This window comes from Embiotoca jacksoni, unplaced genomic scaffold (genome assembly GCF_022577435.1).
Source record: "Embiotoca jacksoni isolate LCO1_2020_lvr unplaced genomic scaffold, fEmbJac1.0.p SCAF_2, whole genome shotgun sequence".
NCBI lineage: Eukaryota > Metazoa > Chordata > Actinopteri > Embiotocidae > Embiotoca > Embiotoca jacksoni.
The window spans coordinates 19,423,776-19,439,510 of NW_027185340.1; the positions used below are offsets into that span (position 1 = coordinate 19,423,776).

The 15,735-nt window shown below is 40.2% G+C and overlaps 1 protein-coding gene across 1 annotated transcript in view; it reads left to right on the forward strand.

The window, feature by feature from the left end:
- The window catches only part of col6a3 (collagen, type VI, alpha 3), a 98,059-nt gene extending 90,258 nt beyond the window's left edge, over positions 1-7,801 (forward strand). Inside the window, exons 36-46 of the mRNA XM_069154953.1 lie at positions 31-524; positions 647-749; positions 1,040-1,741; positions 1,864-1,966; positions 2,069-2,124; positions 2,436-2,696; positions 3,050-3,124; positions 4,325-4,510; positions 4,685-4,744; positions 5,704-5,889; positions 6,965-7,801. Coding sequence (XP_069011054.1) covers positions 31-524; positions 647-749; positions 1,040-1,741; positions 1,864-1,966; positions 2,069-2,124; positions 2,436-2,696; positions 3,050-3,124; positions 4,325-4,510; positions 4,685-4,744; positions 5,704-5,889; positions 6,965-7,005 — 2,267 coding nt within the window. The 3' untranslated portion in view covers positions 7,006-7,801. The remainder of the gene's footprint in view (positions 1-30; positions 525-646; positions 750-1,039; positions 1,742-1,863; positions 1,967-2,068; positions 2,125-2,435; positions 2,697-3,049; positions 3,125-4,324; positions 4,511-4,684; positions 4,745-5,703; positions 5,890-6,964) is intronic.
- Positions 7,802-15,735: the final 7,934 nt, after the last annotated feature.

Below are 15,735 nucleotides of genomic sequence, written 5' to 3' on the forward strand. Positions count from 1 at the left end.
GAACTAAATCCTCTATGTGCACACCATTAGGTCAGCAGGAGTGCCCTCTCTTTCCCACTGAGCTGGCCTTTGCTCTGGACACCTCTCAAGGCCTTGGCCGTCCCGCCTTCAACAACATGCGTGACACAGTCGTGCGTCTTGTCAGAGACATTACCATTGCTGAGAGTAATTGTCCAAGAGGAGCTCGTGTTGCTTTGACCCTGTACAACAGTGAAGTGACCACTGAGATCCGGTTCGCCGACGCAATGAAGAAACGTGCCCTGGTGGAGCGCATTGAGGGGCTGCAGATCCCACAGACCAGAAAGCCACGCAGCTTGGACACAGCCATGAGCTTCGTGGCCCAGAACACCTTCAAGAGGGTGCGCAGTGGTTTCCTCATGAGGAAGGTGGCCGTCTTCTTTGTTGGCGACCAAGCAGGTCAGACACAAAAAATTACGAATGCAGCTCTCCGCCTCCATGATGCTGGAATCGCCACTCTGTTGTTGGTCAACCGCGAGGACAAAGCACTCAGCAGGGCAGTGCAGGTAAAATAAGAAACAACCGATATCTCAAAGGGGAACTTCTTCTTTACAGCACGTCGAATTGTAAGGCATAATTATGTCTTAAGTGATTTTTTATTTTTTTAATTATTTTTCTTGTACACCAGGTCAACAACACTGCACTGGCCCAGGTAATTGTCCTTCCCAGTGCTGGAAGTGCACAGTACAACTCAGTCCTCAAAAAGGTTATGAACTGCCATGTCTGCCTTGGTAAGATCAGTGTTTATGTGTGCATTAACATTTACATAACAGTTAAGGCTTATTGTCTTTTTGTGAGAAAATTCAGGTATAAGTGGAAATTGAGAGGAAAATTAGGGATTTTTGCATACTTCATTCTAATAAAAAAAATTTGGGCCGTAAATGCAGACGCATTGCTACATTTGTATTTTTGGAAAAATAAGAAAGTATTGATAAGTAAAGAGAACAGCTTAAACAAGATGAGTGATCGTAATGCATCTTTTGTTGAATTTAAATACATTGCCTCGTTTTTATTCCTTTAGATATCTGCTCTCCAGACCAAATATGTGACTATGAGCCCCCATTGGCCACTCGAGATAGGAGGTCTTTCACTTCGGACGTTGACATCGACATGGCTTTTGTCATGGACAGCTCTGAGTCTACCTACCCAACCGTCTTCACAGAGATTAAACGCTACATAGCTTACATGGTGGAGCAACTTCACGTGTCTTCAGATCCCGCATTGTCCGTTCACCATGCCAGAGTGTCTGTGGTCCAGCAAGCTCCTTACGAGTTCCTCTACAACAAAACTGGCTCTCCCATCAGTGTGGACATTGGCTTGACTGAGCACCACTCAGCTCAGGGTATCATCAAATTCCTGCTGGAGAAGACGCCGCAGTTGGAAGGCGGTCGAGCTTTGGCAGCGGCCATCGAATCGACGGTCGAGCAGGTGTTCGAGAAGGCGCCCCACCAACGTGACAGGAAGGTACTCGTGCTCTTTGTGACGGGAAGCGTGGAAGAGGACGAGGAGCAGCTGGTGCGTATTGCCACTGAGATCAAGTGCAGAGGCTACTTCCTGGTCATCTTTGGTGTGGGTCCAACCTTGAGTTCTCGGGATGCTCGTGTCTTGTCACGCATGGCCAGCGAGCCTACGGATGTCTTCTTCAAGCAGCTGGACAGCATCTCACACTTGTATAGCAAACACATCCAGAACTTTGGCCAGCTGCTGCCAAAGTATATCAGCAGTAAGTTCAAGATAGGTATCAATGATAAATAAAGTTCGGATATGTGTTTGTTCTTGACAATTTGAATTCATGCCATTAGTTGCATAAGGTCCATCTAAGCCCTATGCTACTTTGCTTTTCAGTTGAAAATGCTTTCTACATGTCACCTGAAGTCTCCAAAAACTGCAACTGGTTCCAGAGGGACCAGCCACAAAAAAAACCCTTCATACCAACACAGCAAAAGGAGTACGTTTTGTGATTTTTATTTTTTTACACTATTTCCTTGTTCCTTGGTAATTTGTTGGGAATGTTGGACGTTTCATTCACAACACATTGTTAAATTTACAGGAAACATCAGAAACAGCATGAAAATCACCAAGCAGTTCATCAGAGAAAGCACAAGGGTAAGATTACTTTCAACTACTTCTGCACACAATGTCAGTTTAAAGTGCTACCAGTTATAACTCACTGCGAGTCATGCATACTGGAGCTAATTGCTAACACTGGCTGGCTGCCCATCAATAAGCAATCCGCACTATTGGTTACACTTCTTTAAGAGTCCTTGTTATACTCTTCACAAAATAAATATTACCTCTAAATTTATGGATGAACATGGCTGGACATTCATCCACTGAGAGTATAAACATACCCATGTTTCTATGATTTTTACTGCCCTTTTTCCTGCCCTGACACCACTTCGTCTTCAACCCCACAGACGCAGAGGAGCTGCACGTCTCTAATGTCACCTCCAGCAGCTTGAAATTGCGCTGGAGAAGCCCAGACTCCAAGCTCTTTGTCTATTTTGAGGTAGCGGTGACACGGCTGCTCGACCACGCCCTGGTGCTGAAGACCAATGTGTCGGGCACGGAGCTTTCTGTGGACAACTTGGAGAGCGCTCAGACATATCATGCTGTCGTCACGGCCTACACAGCGGAGGGACAGATTGTCTCCAACCTCAAGGGCATCATCACGACCAGTGAGTCTATGCACACACACCAACAGTTGCTCCAGAAAATATTTACACTTGATTTGTGTCGTAGATTTGATCCAAAATGAATACAAAAATTCTACTATTAATTTACAGTCAATAACCCACAAGATACATTTTAAAAATGTGTTTCCTAATTGTTTTGAAGATATATTTTTTTCCTTGTTTGTGGGTGGTCTCAATAAAAAAAAGTTATTTAAATGTCACGAGTGCAAATGTTTTTCTTGGTCTTTATGCAAATAAATACAGCAAAATTAAACCTAAACATTAAACTCTCAGGCAGTTGTCGAACATTGGTCCATTATTGTAGCTCCTGCATGACTGTTTTTTTCTTTTCACAGAAGCAGCAGAGCAAAAGCCATCCAGCCAAGACACTAGTAGTGTAAATACCGCACCACTGGACAAACCAGAAACTGGTGAGTGACTGTGCATGCGCGTGTCTGTCTGTATTTTGTGTGTTAGGAAACATCTTTGCTGACCTCTGAACTCATCTGCAGCCGCATAACAGGACAACAATGTGCTGGAGCTGTACCCAAAAAGGGCTAAAGATGTGTTTGGCTTTGAATTAGCCTCTATAGGGTTGTGTTTGACTGGGTTTCCAAGGCGATATGTTAGTCATGTAAATAAAACCTGATGGTTCAACTCAGAGAACATAAAGCTGTAGCTTGTAATGCCAGCAATAGTTTAACTACGATAAACTATGATACAAATGTGCTGTTAGTTAACTCATGAGTACAAGCCAAAACATGCTTTAGGTAATTAAGAAAATCATGCGAAATCCCAAACTCAGTCTTGGTTTGTAAATTCAATGATTGCTATGATGTGTTGTGACAAACAAGGCAGCGGAGGTTGCAATACAGTATCTGTGTTACTTCGGAGAAAACCTTTAGTTCGAAAACAGAAACATTAAAGAGCTTTTAGACCAGCTGCTTCTTATGGAAAGTACATAACGTTAGGCATGACTGAGGCATGAGAACATAATTAAAGGTTGTAAATTCAGGAGGGTCTTTGACGAGCCATGGTTCTCTACCAATGCACTTGATTATGAAAATTGTAATGCTATCTTGATTTTAATAAAAGATAATGAGTGCTGTACTGATATCTGAGGATGATAGAACATGTTTTTTCTAGCGCTCTGCGGTTGGATTTTTATAGTAATTAGCTTAGCTAATTAGGTTTGGTCACATGTTGATAACCTGCTCTACAAAATCATGCAAATAGATGATAACTAAAATGAACTAACATTTAATAGTAACTGTAGTTTTAACTAACTTATTAATTCACCTGTAAAAACTTAGAATTAATCCTCTTTAATTCTACTGACAACTTTTACATTTTGAATGCAAAACCTAATAATTATTCTGACATCTCTGTGGAATGTAGTGTCATGATGAATGCCATTTCTTTTCCTCTGTAAGTAGAAATTTGACCACACAAGACCTTCTGAATACCCCTAAGCTTCTGATATGAATTTTATACCTGCAACTCTTTAATAGTAGACACCACCTGCTGTATGTCTCATGTAGCTGTACATTAAATCCTAACACTAACTCATCCTCTCTCCCTGTCTGTCCTCCATCACTGCTGTTGTTCTTGTGTTGTTTTGCATGTTCTAGTTAATGAACTTGCAGACCCATGCTCACTTGACTATGACCCTGGAATGCCGTGCAAAGACTATCAGGCTAAGTGGTTCTTTGACAGAAAGAACGGCTTCTGTACACAGTTCTGGTATGGAGGTTGTGGAGGCAATGACAATAGGTTCGACACTGAGGCCCTCTGCTTGAAAAACTGCATGAGGTCAGGTAAGCCGCTGGGAAAGTAGGAAAAGAAAAGCAACCTGCCCCTGAAGATCACTTCTTTAATTATCTGTCAAAAATTATTCACACTATGCTCAAAATGCTCCTAATACTTTTTCAGGAACTGATGAAATGTGCTCCTTAAGATGAAACCACATTTATATGTTTTTGTTTCCACAGTGCCGGAGCCTCAGCAAGAGGTCCAGCAGGTTGAACAGGTGGAGATCCTCCTGGCTCCTGGTAAGATCTGATATCTACTTACTGAAAATGTTACGCTTTGAATAGGATGAATACTTTTCTCTGGGAATATTAAATTACACTTCCTTCCCCTTTCATCCCCTTTTTTGAAGACATAACTGACTTTGATGTGGGCACATGTGTATTTTAAGCAAATAGGATCTAATAGGAAAGAAAAGAATCATGTCCTTCTTGGTCTAGTTTTACACTAAAAAATGCATATCAAAGCATGATTTGAATCAAACCTCTTTAGACCACCCCTTATGTTGGGAATATATCCAGACATCAAGTCTCTGAGCCTACATATTATGTCACTGTTACATAATTTGATTTCCACAAACTGTGCTCGCTTTGTAAAACAACTAATCCTTTGTATTCAACCACAATTGCTCCCGCCTTCATCTGCTGCCCCTCAGATGATCCACATGACTGATGGAACAAGTAAAAAAAAAAAAGCCAAGCGTGGAAAAATACGAAAGTTATGCCTTTTGACGAGCAAGCGAGCCAAGTCATAACCACAGAGAAAATGAATGGAAAGCCTTGTTCAGTGCTTCATTGTTTTCTGGGCAGCAGTCTTAGTACAGTCAAGTTCAATTTGTCAGTGCCTTGTCAGTGTTTGTCAGTGTTGGAGTAAACTGCCACAAGATACTTACAGCTATAAAATGTTTTTAAACAGAATGTGCTATATCACATGATTATGGAAAAATAAAAGTCAGCTCTCCTGGAAGTGATTTGGTTCAATCCCTGAAACGTTTAAGTGGATTATTCTGAATTTCCAAACACAAACAAGCCTATGGCACAATCATCATCATCATGTATAATGGTAATGATACATTAACTGATGAGCATTGTATTCATTTAGGCTCATATTTAAAGTGTAATTTAGCACATTTGGACTGCTTTCTGATTGCGTGTGTTTGCATACTTTCACTGATTATTTATGTTGGTCACTTCCTTCCTAGCGGCCCTCACAAACGTGGATATTTGCCAGCTTCCCAAAGAAGAAGGTACTTGTGCCAAATTTGTCCTCAAGTGGCACTACGATGGCCAGAGCAAGAGCTGCACACGCTTCTGGTACGGAGGCTGCGGTGGGAACCAGAATCGCTTCGAAACACATGAGCAGTGTGTGAAGGCTTGTGGAAAACCAGGTACATGTTTTCTTTTTACAAATATTAATCTCCTAGTATCAATGACAGATAACTGCCAAATTACATGAAAATAACGACATACATACTGTGCACAAAGCAAGCAGTTTCGTTTTCTGGTGTACATGTAGTTAGCATGCTTTCTGTGCAGACTGTATCTGCGGTCTAAAAATGTAAACTACACACAAACATCCACCGTGGGGTCTACATGGAACATCGCAGACATGTGAAAATGAGACAAATGTATGTAACACGGACCTGTACCGACAATCACGAACATGAAAACCATTAATTACCCGTTAGCCACAACTAGTATAACAGACACAAATCTGCTGTTAGCGGACAAGTGGCATCATGGGTAAAAAAAAAAAAAAAAGCCTCATGTTTAGACCATAGACTGTATATAAAAGTGGACGTAGCTTCCGGGTCGGAAAAATGAGGCCGATGTGAAGGTGCCTCAAGCTGCAATAGGGATGTGTAGTGTAGGGATGTGCCACTAGAGGTTGGTTCCAGAAAACCTCCGGCTCCATAAACTCCCAAAAAAATCTAAGTCAATACAGTTTTCCACGAGTTATTTCAGTGTTGTTAGCTATGATCACTCCTTATTAGTTCTCTGGAGGTCCAACTGAAAATAATCCTGTCATTAATTAGAAAAAAAACTTCAAAAAGCAGTCTTTTTCGGGGCGTATCTGTTTGATTGACAGTTTCTGTGGTGCAGTCAGGTTAAGGCTATCATTGGGAGGGATGTAGTGTTGTCAAGTTTCCAATCAGATCGAGTTAGATCTACTGTTCGCTCCCCCCCAGCTCATACAAATATGGTCACTTCTGTCTCTAAACTGTTTTGATTAGCAAGATGGCACCGCCAAATCCAAACTCGAGGCTTCATAACAGTCGTTTACAAATGGATGGATGACGTAGCTGTTGGTTGGCGCTTGGTTTAGACAAGGAATTAATTCTTGAAATTAAAATTCTGTTAAACTGTCCACTCTGACAATATTAATAGAGTACAATACTAAATTAATATATCTTTGAGTATGTACAGGGGTTAACCGTGTTTTTCTTCTCCTTTCATCACCAGCACCGATCAACCAAGGAGTCATCGCCACAATAGGAAGATAGGACAAAGATTGACAGACATGGCCAGCTTTTACCTCTGTTCTGAGGGGGATTCTGGGGAGAACCATCCAAAGTGGCCATACTGTAAGGATGCAATACCAAAGCAATGGTGGCTGCACTGGATTCCACAAACATGAACTTTATCCCCAAAATTCTTGAAGTAGTCTTTTTCCCAAAAAGAAAGAAAGGAGGCAACACAATTTGCTGCATGATTTGTTTTAACTTACTGGTGCTACATAGTATGTTTGTTTTACAGATGGAGTTGTTAGTGCATTTTGTAAAGTTTCCTGGAACAATGACATCATACGAATTTTCATATTTTTAAAAATGCAGTTTTATAATTACACAAGAAACATATATGAATATCTTGGAGAGAGATTAGCAATAAATCAGTACATGCAGGACTGGCATTCTTCAAGGCAGTAATCTTTTTTTATATTCATGGTTTACATTCCACATTCACAAAGCAACATTGGCTTATATTGTTTTTCGATTCACTTGATCCCTGTGGAATCATTTCTTCACTATTTCACTATCACAGCAATGTTTACATAGATCTTGTGTGGCGGTGTGTGTGCATGACAACAACCAACTGCTACAATGCACATACTTGTGTAATGTTAAGTGCACTTCTAGATCCATCGCCTCAAACTCACGATTTCCAAATATTGAGAAATAGAATGTACTTGTCAAGCTGTTTTTATTTTTTGTTTCTTTCGGGTTTACTGAAATTCATGTTTCATCTGGGTATCGGGGAAATAAAAATGAATTAGACTTTCTAATAAACATGAGCAACTGATTTCTTTCTTTCTTGTTTTGAATTAAATGTTGTATACCACAGAAAGATACAGAGATGCAGCTTTTTACTCTATAATTTACAGTTTTGAGAAGAAGGAAGTCAAATTTTTTGTTTTGCTGATTTTCAAATCTCCCTCTAGGCTGGTGATGGGAACGAAGATACAGATGGTATTTCAGAATTCTCCTAAGTAACTCTTATCCATAGAGCCAAAGGTTGTTCTTTTTGACCTTACAGTTGTGGAGTTTCTACTGACTGAATTTGGGGATGAATTTCAGGTGGATATACTACAAAATGGCCAGGGGTTAAATCTCTAATATGTATCACTCTAAATAACAGATTCTATAAACTCACACAGTGTCATAATATGCAAGAATAACTAGGGCTAAACCTTTAAACAACTAAGCAAATGTCAAAGAAAAAAAACTTGAAAGTACTTTTGAAAGTATAGTTATTGAAGTAACTTACTTCCCATCCCTACTGCGACGAAAAAAAAGGCACCCCCTTTACTGTTTGGCATGAGCATGCCCCTGGGTACAAAGCAAAGTCCATAGAGAAATAGTTTTTACCATTTTGGAGTGGAAGAATTTAACTTGCCTTAGCGGGGAGTCAGATCAGCTAAAGCTGCCACTAATGCTCTCATGGCTGAATAGGAGAAACATCCTGCAGCCAAGTTCCAAAATCAAGTGGAAAGACAAGTAAATGCTGCATGAGCAACAGATTGTGCATTCATTGTTAAATGAGATGTTCAACTATCACCCGAATCTACTCGGGGCTGTTTGCAGAAGAGTGTGAAGCGGCTGGGATCAGAGTCAACACCTTTAGGTCTGACGACGTGGGAAATGTTGGATTGCTTTCCTTAAGTTAAGATGGAGTTTCTGTCAAAAACAGCACAAAAAAGTGGTTCAGGTGTCTGATTAGGAGGCAAGTCTAAGTGTTTGGAGACCCTGGGGTAGACCAAGGACATGTTGACGAGATTATCTCATCTGACCTCGAGAAAACTCGGGATCCTTGCTTTGTTAGAAGCTGAAAAATATTGCTGGGTAGAGGGTCGTCTGAACTTATTTGCTCAACCTGCTGCCAGTGAGACCCAACCTCTGATAAGCAGTAGAAAGTAGATGGATGGATAGACTATCACGCACATTTGTAATGTTAAAATGTCCACATACTTCTGACTAATTAATCAATATAAAAATGGCCTTACCCATCAAACAAAATCTTCTTGATTTGCACATCCAGTCATGATGCACGATCAGAGAAAAAACTCGAGCTCTGATTTGATCACTTTGGTTTTGTACACTTTGCTGTCAAGACTGTTAATTGTTTTTATTTTATTGTATAGAATGTGCATTTTTTTTAAATTATTATATTAAATATTTTTGCCCTGTACATGCTGCTGGAACGTAAAAATGTCCCTCTGAGGGATTAATAAAGTATCTATCTATCTATCTATCTATCTATCTATCTATCTATCTATCTATCTATCTATCTATCTATCTATCTATCTATCTATCTATCTATCTATCTATCTAATTAATGTGGCACTCAGTGTTTTGAATGTCCCACATCACATGCTGTTAAATCATGTCAGCCTATTACACACATCACACTGGGGGACGATCATTCAAATCTAACCCTCTTACTGAAAACAACTGCGAACAATTACTGGTGAGAGTTGACATGTTTACAGCTGTGCCGTCGTTTTCTCTGTGGGTGGGAATTTGTACTTTTGGACACATTTTGTCAAAGATTCAAACAGATGCACTGCGTACTGTTTGCAAATGAGAGTACATGAACGCACATGCAAATATCATCTCATGCTAACTACACACTGTCATGACAGTGTAACGCATCGTGTGTTTCTGGTGTATCCAGTTGGAGTTGATCAGGAACACACTTGTCTCAGCAGCTGTTTCTCTGTCTGTAAATCCATCACAGCAGTCTTCATTTTGAGCTGTGATGGCCCACTACGTGTTGCAAAATTATTTTACATGCAAAAGCTGATGCTGTCATCACATGGTTTGACATTTTGGGAATCTTCTATCTGGCACAGTAAAATGTCATTTAAGATATCATTCTCTAACCTGTCTATTCAATGTGAAGAAAAACAATCTATTTCCCAGCAGCACTAAAGCTTAATAATGTGATATGGCCCATTTTTTTTAATCTGTACAAAAAAACTAAGTTTAAAAAAGAAAATGTATGGTTATTTGGATTTACAACAGTTTAAGAAGTCCCTGTTCGCAGCTTGGACATTGGGGTGTCAATGCATAGGGCAACAAAATGTAGCATCACCATGCAAAAAAAATGGAGCCAAGTTAAACTTTTGCTGCAGAGCAATGGGACATCAGCAGACAAGACATTTTGTTAGGTGAGCAAAATACATGCAAGTGCACTACTACTAGTATTGCAAACGCTTTATTTCTCACAATCGCTGCAAAACACCAAATATAGGCAAGTTTCTGGAGCTGTATATAAGTATCATGCATTCATTTTTTACTTCAACTTCCTGCACAGTATTTCTAAAACACACACACACACACACACACACACACACACACACACACAACCCTGGTTTTGTCTGAATCCCTCTTTAGCTAGGCTCACCATTTTCCCAGTTTACAGTACTGATGCTCAGCTCAGCTTAATATTGAATGAAAAATAATGTCTTTTCCAAAAGGTCTAACTAATCCATTAAAGAAATGCAGCACCCTAACCCATCTGGATGGAGGATGGAGGTGCGGGTGGAGAATCAGTTTAGCAGAATAACGTCTTCTTCACAATTAATTATATTTTCATGCTTGCAAATGGGACTCATTACGTGAGCTATATGTTTACAAGTATATGTGTTCGTGATCTTCATACTCTCCTATACACACTATGAACACCTTTGGGAGAGGCTATTATGTAGCTATTGGAGACGATGTATGAGTGGCAATGTGTTATCTATCAATTGTAAAGAACTAAAATGAGATACTATGCTTCTATTCAATATCAAGATATAAAACATAAAAACATGATAAAACAAGACACATCCCTGTTAGATAAATGTTATAATTCTGCTGTTTAAAAGTGATAAAACGTGATTAGTGATGTGATGAATTGGTAAAGCCCTGTTTTATATAAACCCCTCTTCAGTGTTTTGGTATCTGGCTCTTTTACACAAATTCAACTTCCTGGATCATATTTCATCTCTTCTCTGCTACCTGAAGCAACACACCACCACCCACATAGATACTTGCTTTTTGTTCATGGTTTACAAGTTGTAAAACTCCATGTTGTTTAACTTACATATCAGATTTGTTTTGATACGGCTATTTATGAGGTGTACTTCTGAGCTACAGAAGTTCAAACCTTGCCAGTCCTCCCCTGTACAGAACGGAAAACAGAGGCCACAGCAACTGGCACTTCTGTGTCAGAGTTTCCGCAGCGTGCAGAAAGTTACTAACAGCAGTTCACTGTGGTACACTGCCGAAGCATTCAGCGCAGGCCAAAGCAAACCACCATCTCTCTTCCAACATGCAGCCACCCAGCATAATGACTTAAAACAAATAAACTCAGCACCGTTGGCAAGAGCAAATCATTATTTTGGTTTGAGTGAGGTGGTGAATGGTTCATAAAGAACATGTGCAGAGCAGGAATCCTCTCCTTGTTCCCCTTTCACCACCTTCTTCTGTACTTTAAAGGTTTGTACAACAAGACAATTCCAATAAATACATGCACGTTTTAACATATTTGTATTTGAATGACCATAGACGTGTTAGCAAAGGTGTCATAAGCATCAAATACTGCAAAAAATAAAATAAAATGAGAACTAAGCTTCTGTGTTTAAATTGTCAAAAAGTAAGCGATACATGAAATCTATGAAGCCATTTATCCCCCCTGCTACTGACAGCCTTTTCATTTACTTCTTTCCAACTCAAAACGGGAAGAATTTGACCTCATGCAGCATTTTGATATCCACTCTGTGACAGCATGATATTATCAGGAGTCACTCAGACGACGGAGGCTCTCATCTCTTCCAGTTCTCTGAGCTGGCTTCCTTGGTTCTAGCATATGGTGCCTTTACCAAACCCAGTGGTATCCCAGTGTGGTCACGTCCACAGTGGGATGATTCACATCGGACCGTGGGAATGCCAGTGTAAACAGTAAGACAGTTGCTGAGTTATGTGCCAACTTAAACTGTTCATAGAAATCACTGACTCATGTGTGGTGTGGAGAACTTTGAACACCAAAAGGCATTCGTTTGAACTGCATCAACCTTCTTGAAAATGAGTGAAATAATAATTGGGGGTTCAAACTGTGTTTTGAAGTCAGGAAAACCAAGAAAAGGAGCCTCTAAGAAGGCCGTAAAGATGAAGTGATCCTCCTGGTGAACGATCATGTATCTGGTTTGCTCGACTATTTTCCACTTGATGAACTTGGCGAAGTTAAACTCTGAGCGTGGGAGCTCTGCTCCGTCCCTGATGACTTTATACTGTTTGTGGCCAAAGGAACAAGGGGAGGGGAAAGGAGTGAGGATTTTTTTTTTACTGCTGTAGCAGCACACATGTATCCATTGATGACTCATACTGCTGGCTCAGTGTCTTTCCACAAGAGCCATAAAACTCAGGGGCCTGTAATGACTTTCACATTGAGCAGCAGAGCTGTGAATGCACTCCTACTATCTGCAGCTCCTGAGTCACGGCAGAAACCACAAAGACACTCATACCTTCCCTCTCTCACTGTGTCTTTTGGCTGCTTTGGCTCAAACTGGCTCAAACTGGCATTCTGTGGGATCCCCCACATGCTAGTCAGCTATTACCCATTCATGGTCAGCCTAAATGCTGTGCAGAGTCTGCAAAGCTCCCAGGACTGTTGAGCTCTGTGCTTTGCCAAGTTAAATGTCCAAAGAAATATGACAAACAAAAGTTATTTCAATATCTCCTGGATTTTGGTTGCTCCTCACCTGACACGTCTTTTTGGTTTTGGACAGTGACATTCGGCCTCTTTTGAAACATGAGTGCCAATCAAAACACTTCGCCCGGCTCATTGATTCATTACCACAGGCTCTCTGAAAGATGTCAAGGTTCTCTGTAGCCGATTTACAGACTTTGACAGAGAATATGATGTGTGCTCAAGTCTATGGAGAAATTGCAAGTGCGCACATACCAGTTCATCAAAAAGTGTGAAACTCAGCTGCTGATTTTGTTCAACTGATGTAACTTACTCACATATGCCACGTTCAAATGGAGCTCGTATGTTTGGAGTTCAAGTGGTTAAGAGCTAAAAACTAAGTTGCTAGGCAACAGCAACGTGGACGGCATCTAGAAGCCGCAGAGGCTAACAATTTAGCAAGCTAACAGGTGGATAACGTAATGTAGGAAATGCAAAGTCACAGAGGGAAAAGATGAGGCCGTTGGGAAGATCAACATTTTCCTCATACGTAGACTATTATCTAAGTTATGAGGACAAACTCTACATGACTAAAATTGTAATATATTAGCTTAATGTCCAATGAAAAAATAACTTCCATGTCCTCTGACGTTTCTGTAAATGTCAGAAAACACGTCACAACTCGTGAACTCTGGACCTATAGAAAACGTTTAGTTCTAACATGAATACCACGACAGGGCGCCGTTCATATGGACTCTTCTCGTATACCCGGTAAATATGACCCCATTTGAACGCAGCAAAAGTTATAGCTTCCCCCTGCTGCATGCACATCACTGTGCTGCGGTCCATTCCCACGCAACAAGAAAAATGTCAGAACTTTTTTATTTCTTTACATCCATCGAAAAATATGATCAGATCTTTATTTAAGCTTCAATAATAAACATACATCATCTTTACTAAATAACAACACAAAAGTCGTTCTACTGCAAACATTCACAGTGGTTCTGAAAAGTATGTGAACCCAGAGGCTATAAGCAAAAGCCACTTGGAGTCAGAAGTTAGGAAACCTGCACTTCCATTCACAAGAAGCATCTGTTGATATGAACCATGCCTTCCAAGAAGAGATCTCAGAAGACTTGGGATCAAGAATGGTTGATTTACAGAAAGCCAGAAAGGATTGTAAAGTAATCTCAATGAGTTGAGATATTCATGGGTCCAGTTGGACAAACTGCCAACAAATGGAGATGATTCAATGCTACTTGAAGTGTTTGTTTGAGGTTGTTGCTGCCAAAGAAGGTTTGACAAGTTTCAAGGATTTACTTGGGTGTGTTCAATAAAGACATGAAAGTTTATACTTTATCGTGTATTATTAGCGCAAGCTCAATTTCATAGTTTACTCGTGATCCGATTTTGTGATAAATTCATGCAGAAAAGCAGCTCATGTCAAAGGGTTTCGTACTTTTTCTTGCAGATACAGATTCCGGACAATAATTACTTGGACGGTCAGACATGCTTCAGCACATTCAGTTTGAAATAAACGAATTGGTTGTACATTGGTATAAGTGTGAACTCTCAGCTTTAGTTTTATAGCAATTTAAGCACATTGTGCCCAAATCACAAGTGTCAAAAATGACACTTGAGGAAACAATCAAAAGCTACATAAAAGCTTTATATATACAATAAAATCGTAAATCACAAGTGCTCAAAAGAAATTGGAGTTGAGCAGCTGCACTCAACAGAGCTCGTGTTGTCCAGTATTGGTTGAGAGTTGCCATTTGGACTGAGGTGGAGTTGTATATCAATATGACTAATAAAGAGGGATCCGTGCAAGTGGAGAAGACATGTGATGATCAAAATGAGACTCAAAAGATCTAGCTCTTTCTAAAAATGCAGGAAAGTTAGAAAATGACAAATGCGGTCGTAGACAAGAGCACAAGTCTTGAGGAAGAGAGTAAGAAAGAGGAAAAACTCCTTTATGATGCACAGCAGGTCAAGAATGCTCTTCAACATGTCGGAGTACATATATCTTTGTCAATACAGAAAAGCCTTTAGGACCAGAACTTCAGGATTCTTCAGCACAAGATGAAAACCACCAGCCTGGTATTACCCGACCAAATTCAAATCCATGATTGTTCCCTGTCATTGCGTCCAAATGGCCGTAACCCTCAGGTTTATTTTGCAACTACTGGAGCAGCCTTTAACCAATCTGCATTGATGACCTTATACTGTATGATGTGCGCCGAAACTGTACCACCACTGTTGGAACTACTTCAACTCAATCTCTCTTAGCCACCCCGACCGATCACCCTTAAGAGTGGCAGAACAAACCTTAATGGGAACAGGGTTTTTAGACTATAATCACACAAAGACTGAAGCTGTGAGTAGGGCAAAAGTCAGACTCAAAAAGTTCTATAAACTCATGAAACAAAACTCAGCCTCTATCACAATGATGAATAGAGGATAGTATGCAGAAAAAAGAAACAGTTCAGCACCCAATTTAATTACCTCATCTGTCCATCATGGTTGTACTTCTGTTATGGCTTGGGCAGGTGATTCTACTGCAGACCAAAGTGACAGATGAATGCAGCGTTAATACAGCAGCTTTCTGTGTAGTCAGATTCAGTCAAAGTCATTGGAGCACACGTCAGCATTCCACAAGACATCTATCCTAAATGTGCGACCAAAGCAACCAAAGAGCTTTCAACCACAACCCACAGCCTTCTTCAGCAGCGAGCATCGGAACCTTGATTCCAGAATACTTTAACAATTTATGTATCAACAGTAAGATTGATAAACTCATTTTTGAATTTACTACCATCATAGTACATAATGCAAGAGCAGCATACAATGACCATCCACGGACAAAGCACATTATTTATGGTAATAAACGAAGAAAAATAACTATTATTATCAGAACAATACGACAGATCACAATCCATCTCCTGGATCTGAATATTAAAGTGCTCTACAAAAGAATCTATTAGTGGTAACTGGTTGCAGTGAGTTATGTCAGTTTATGATGTGGACTGTGCCAAAGTGCATTTGTGTTTATGCTCCATGAA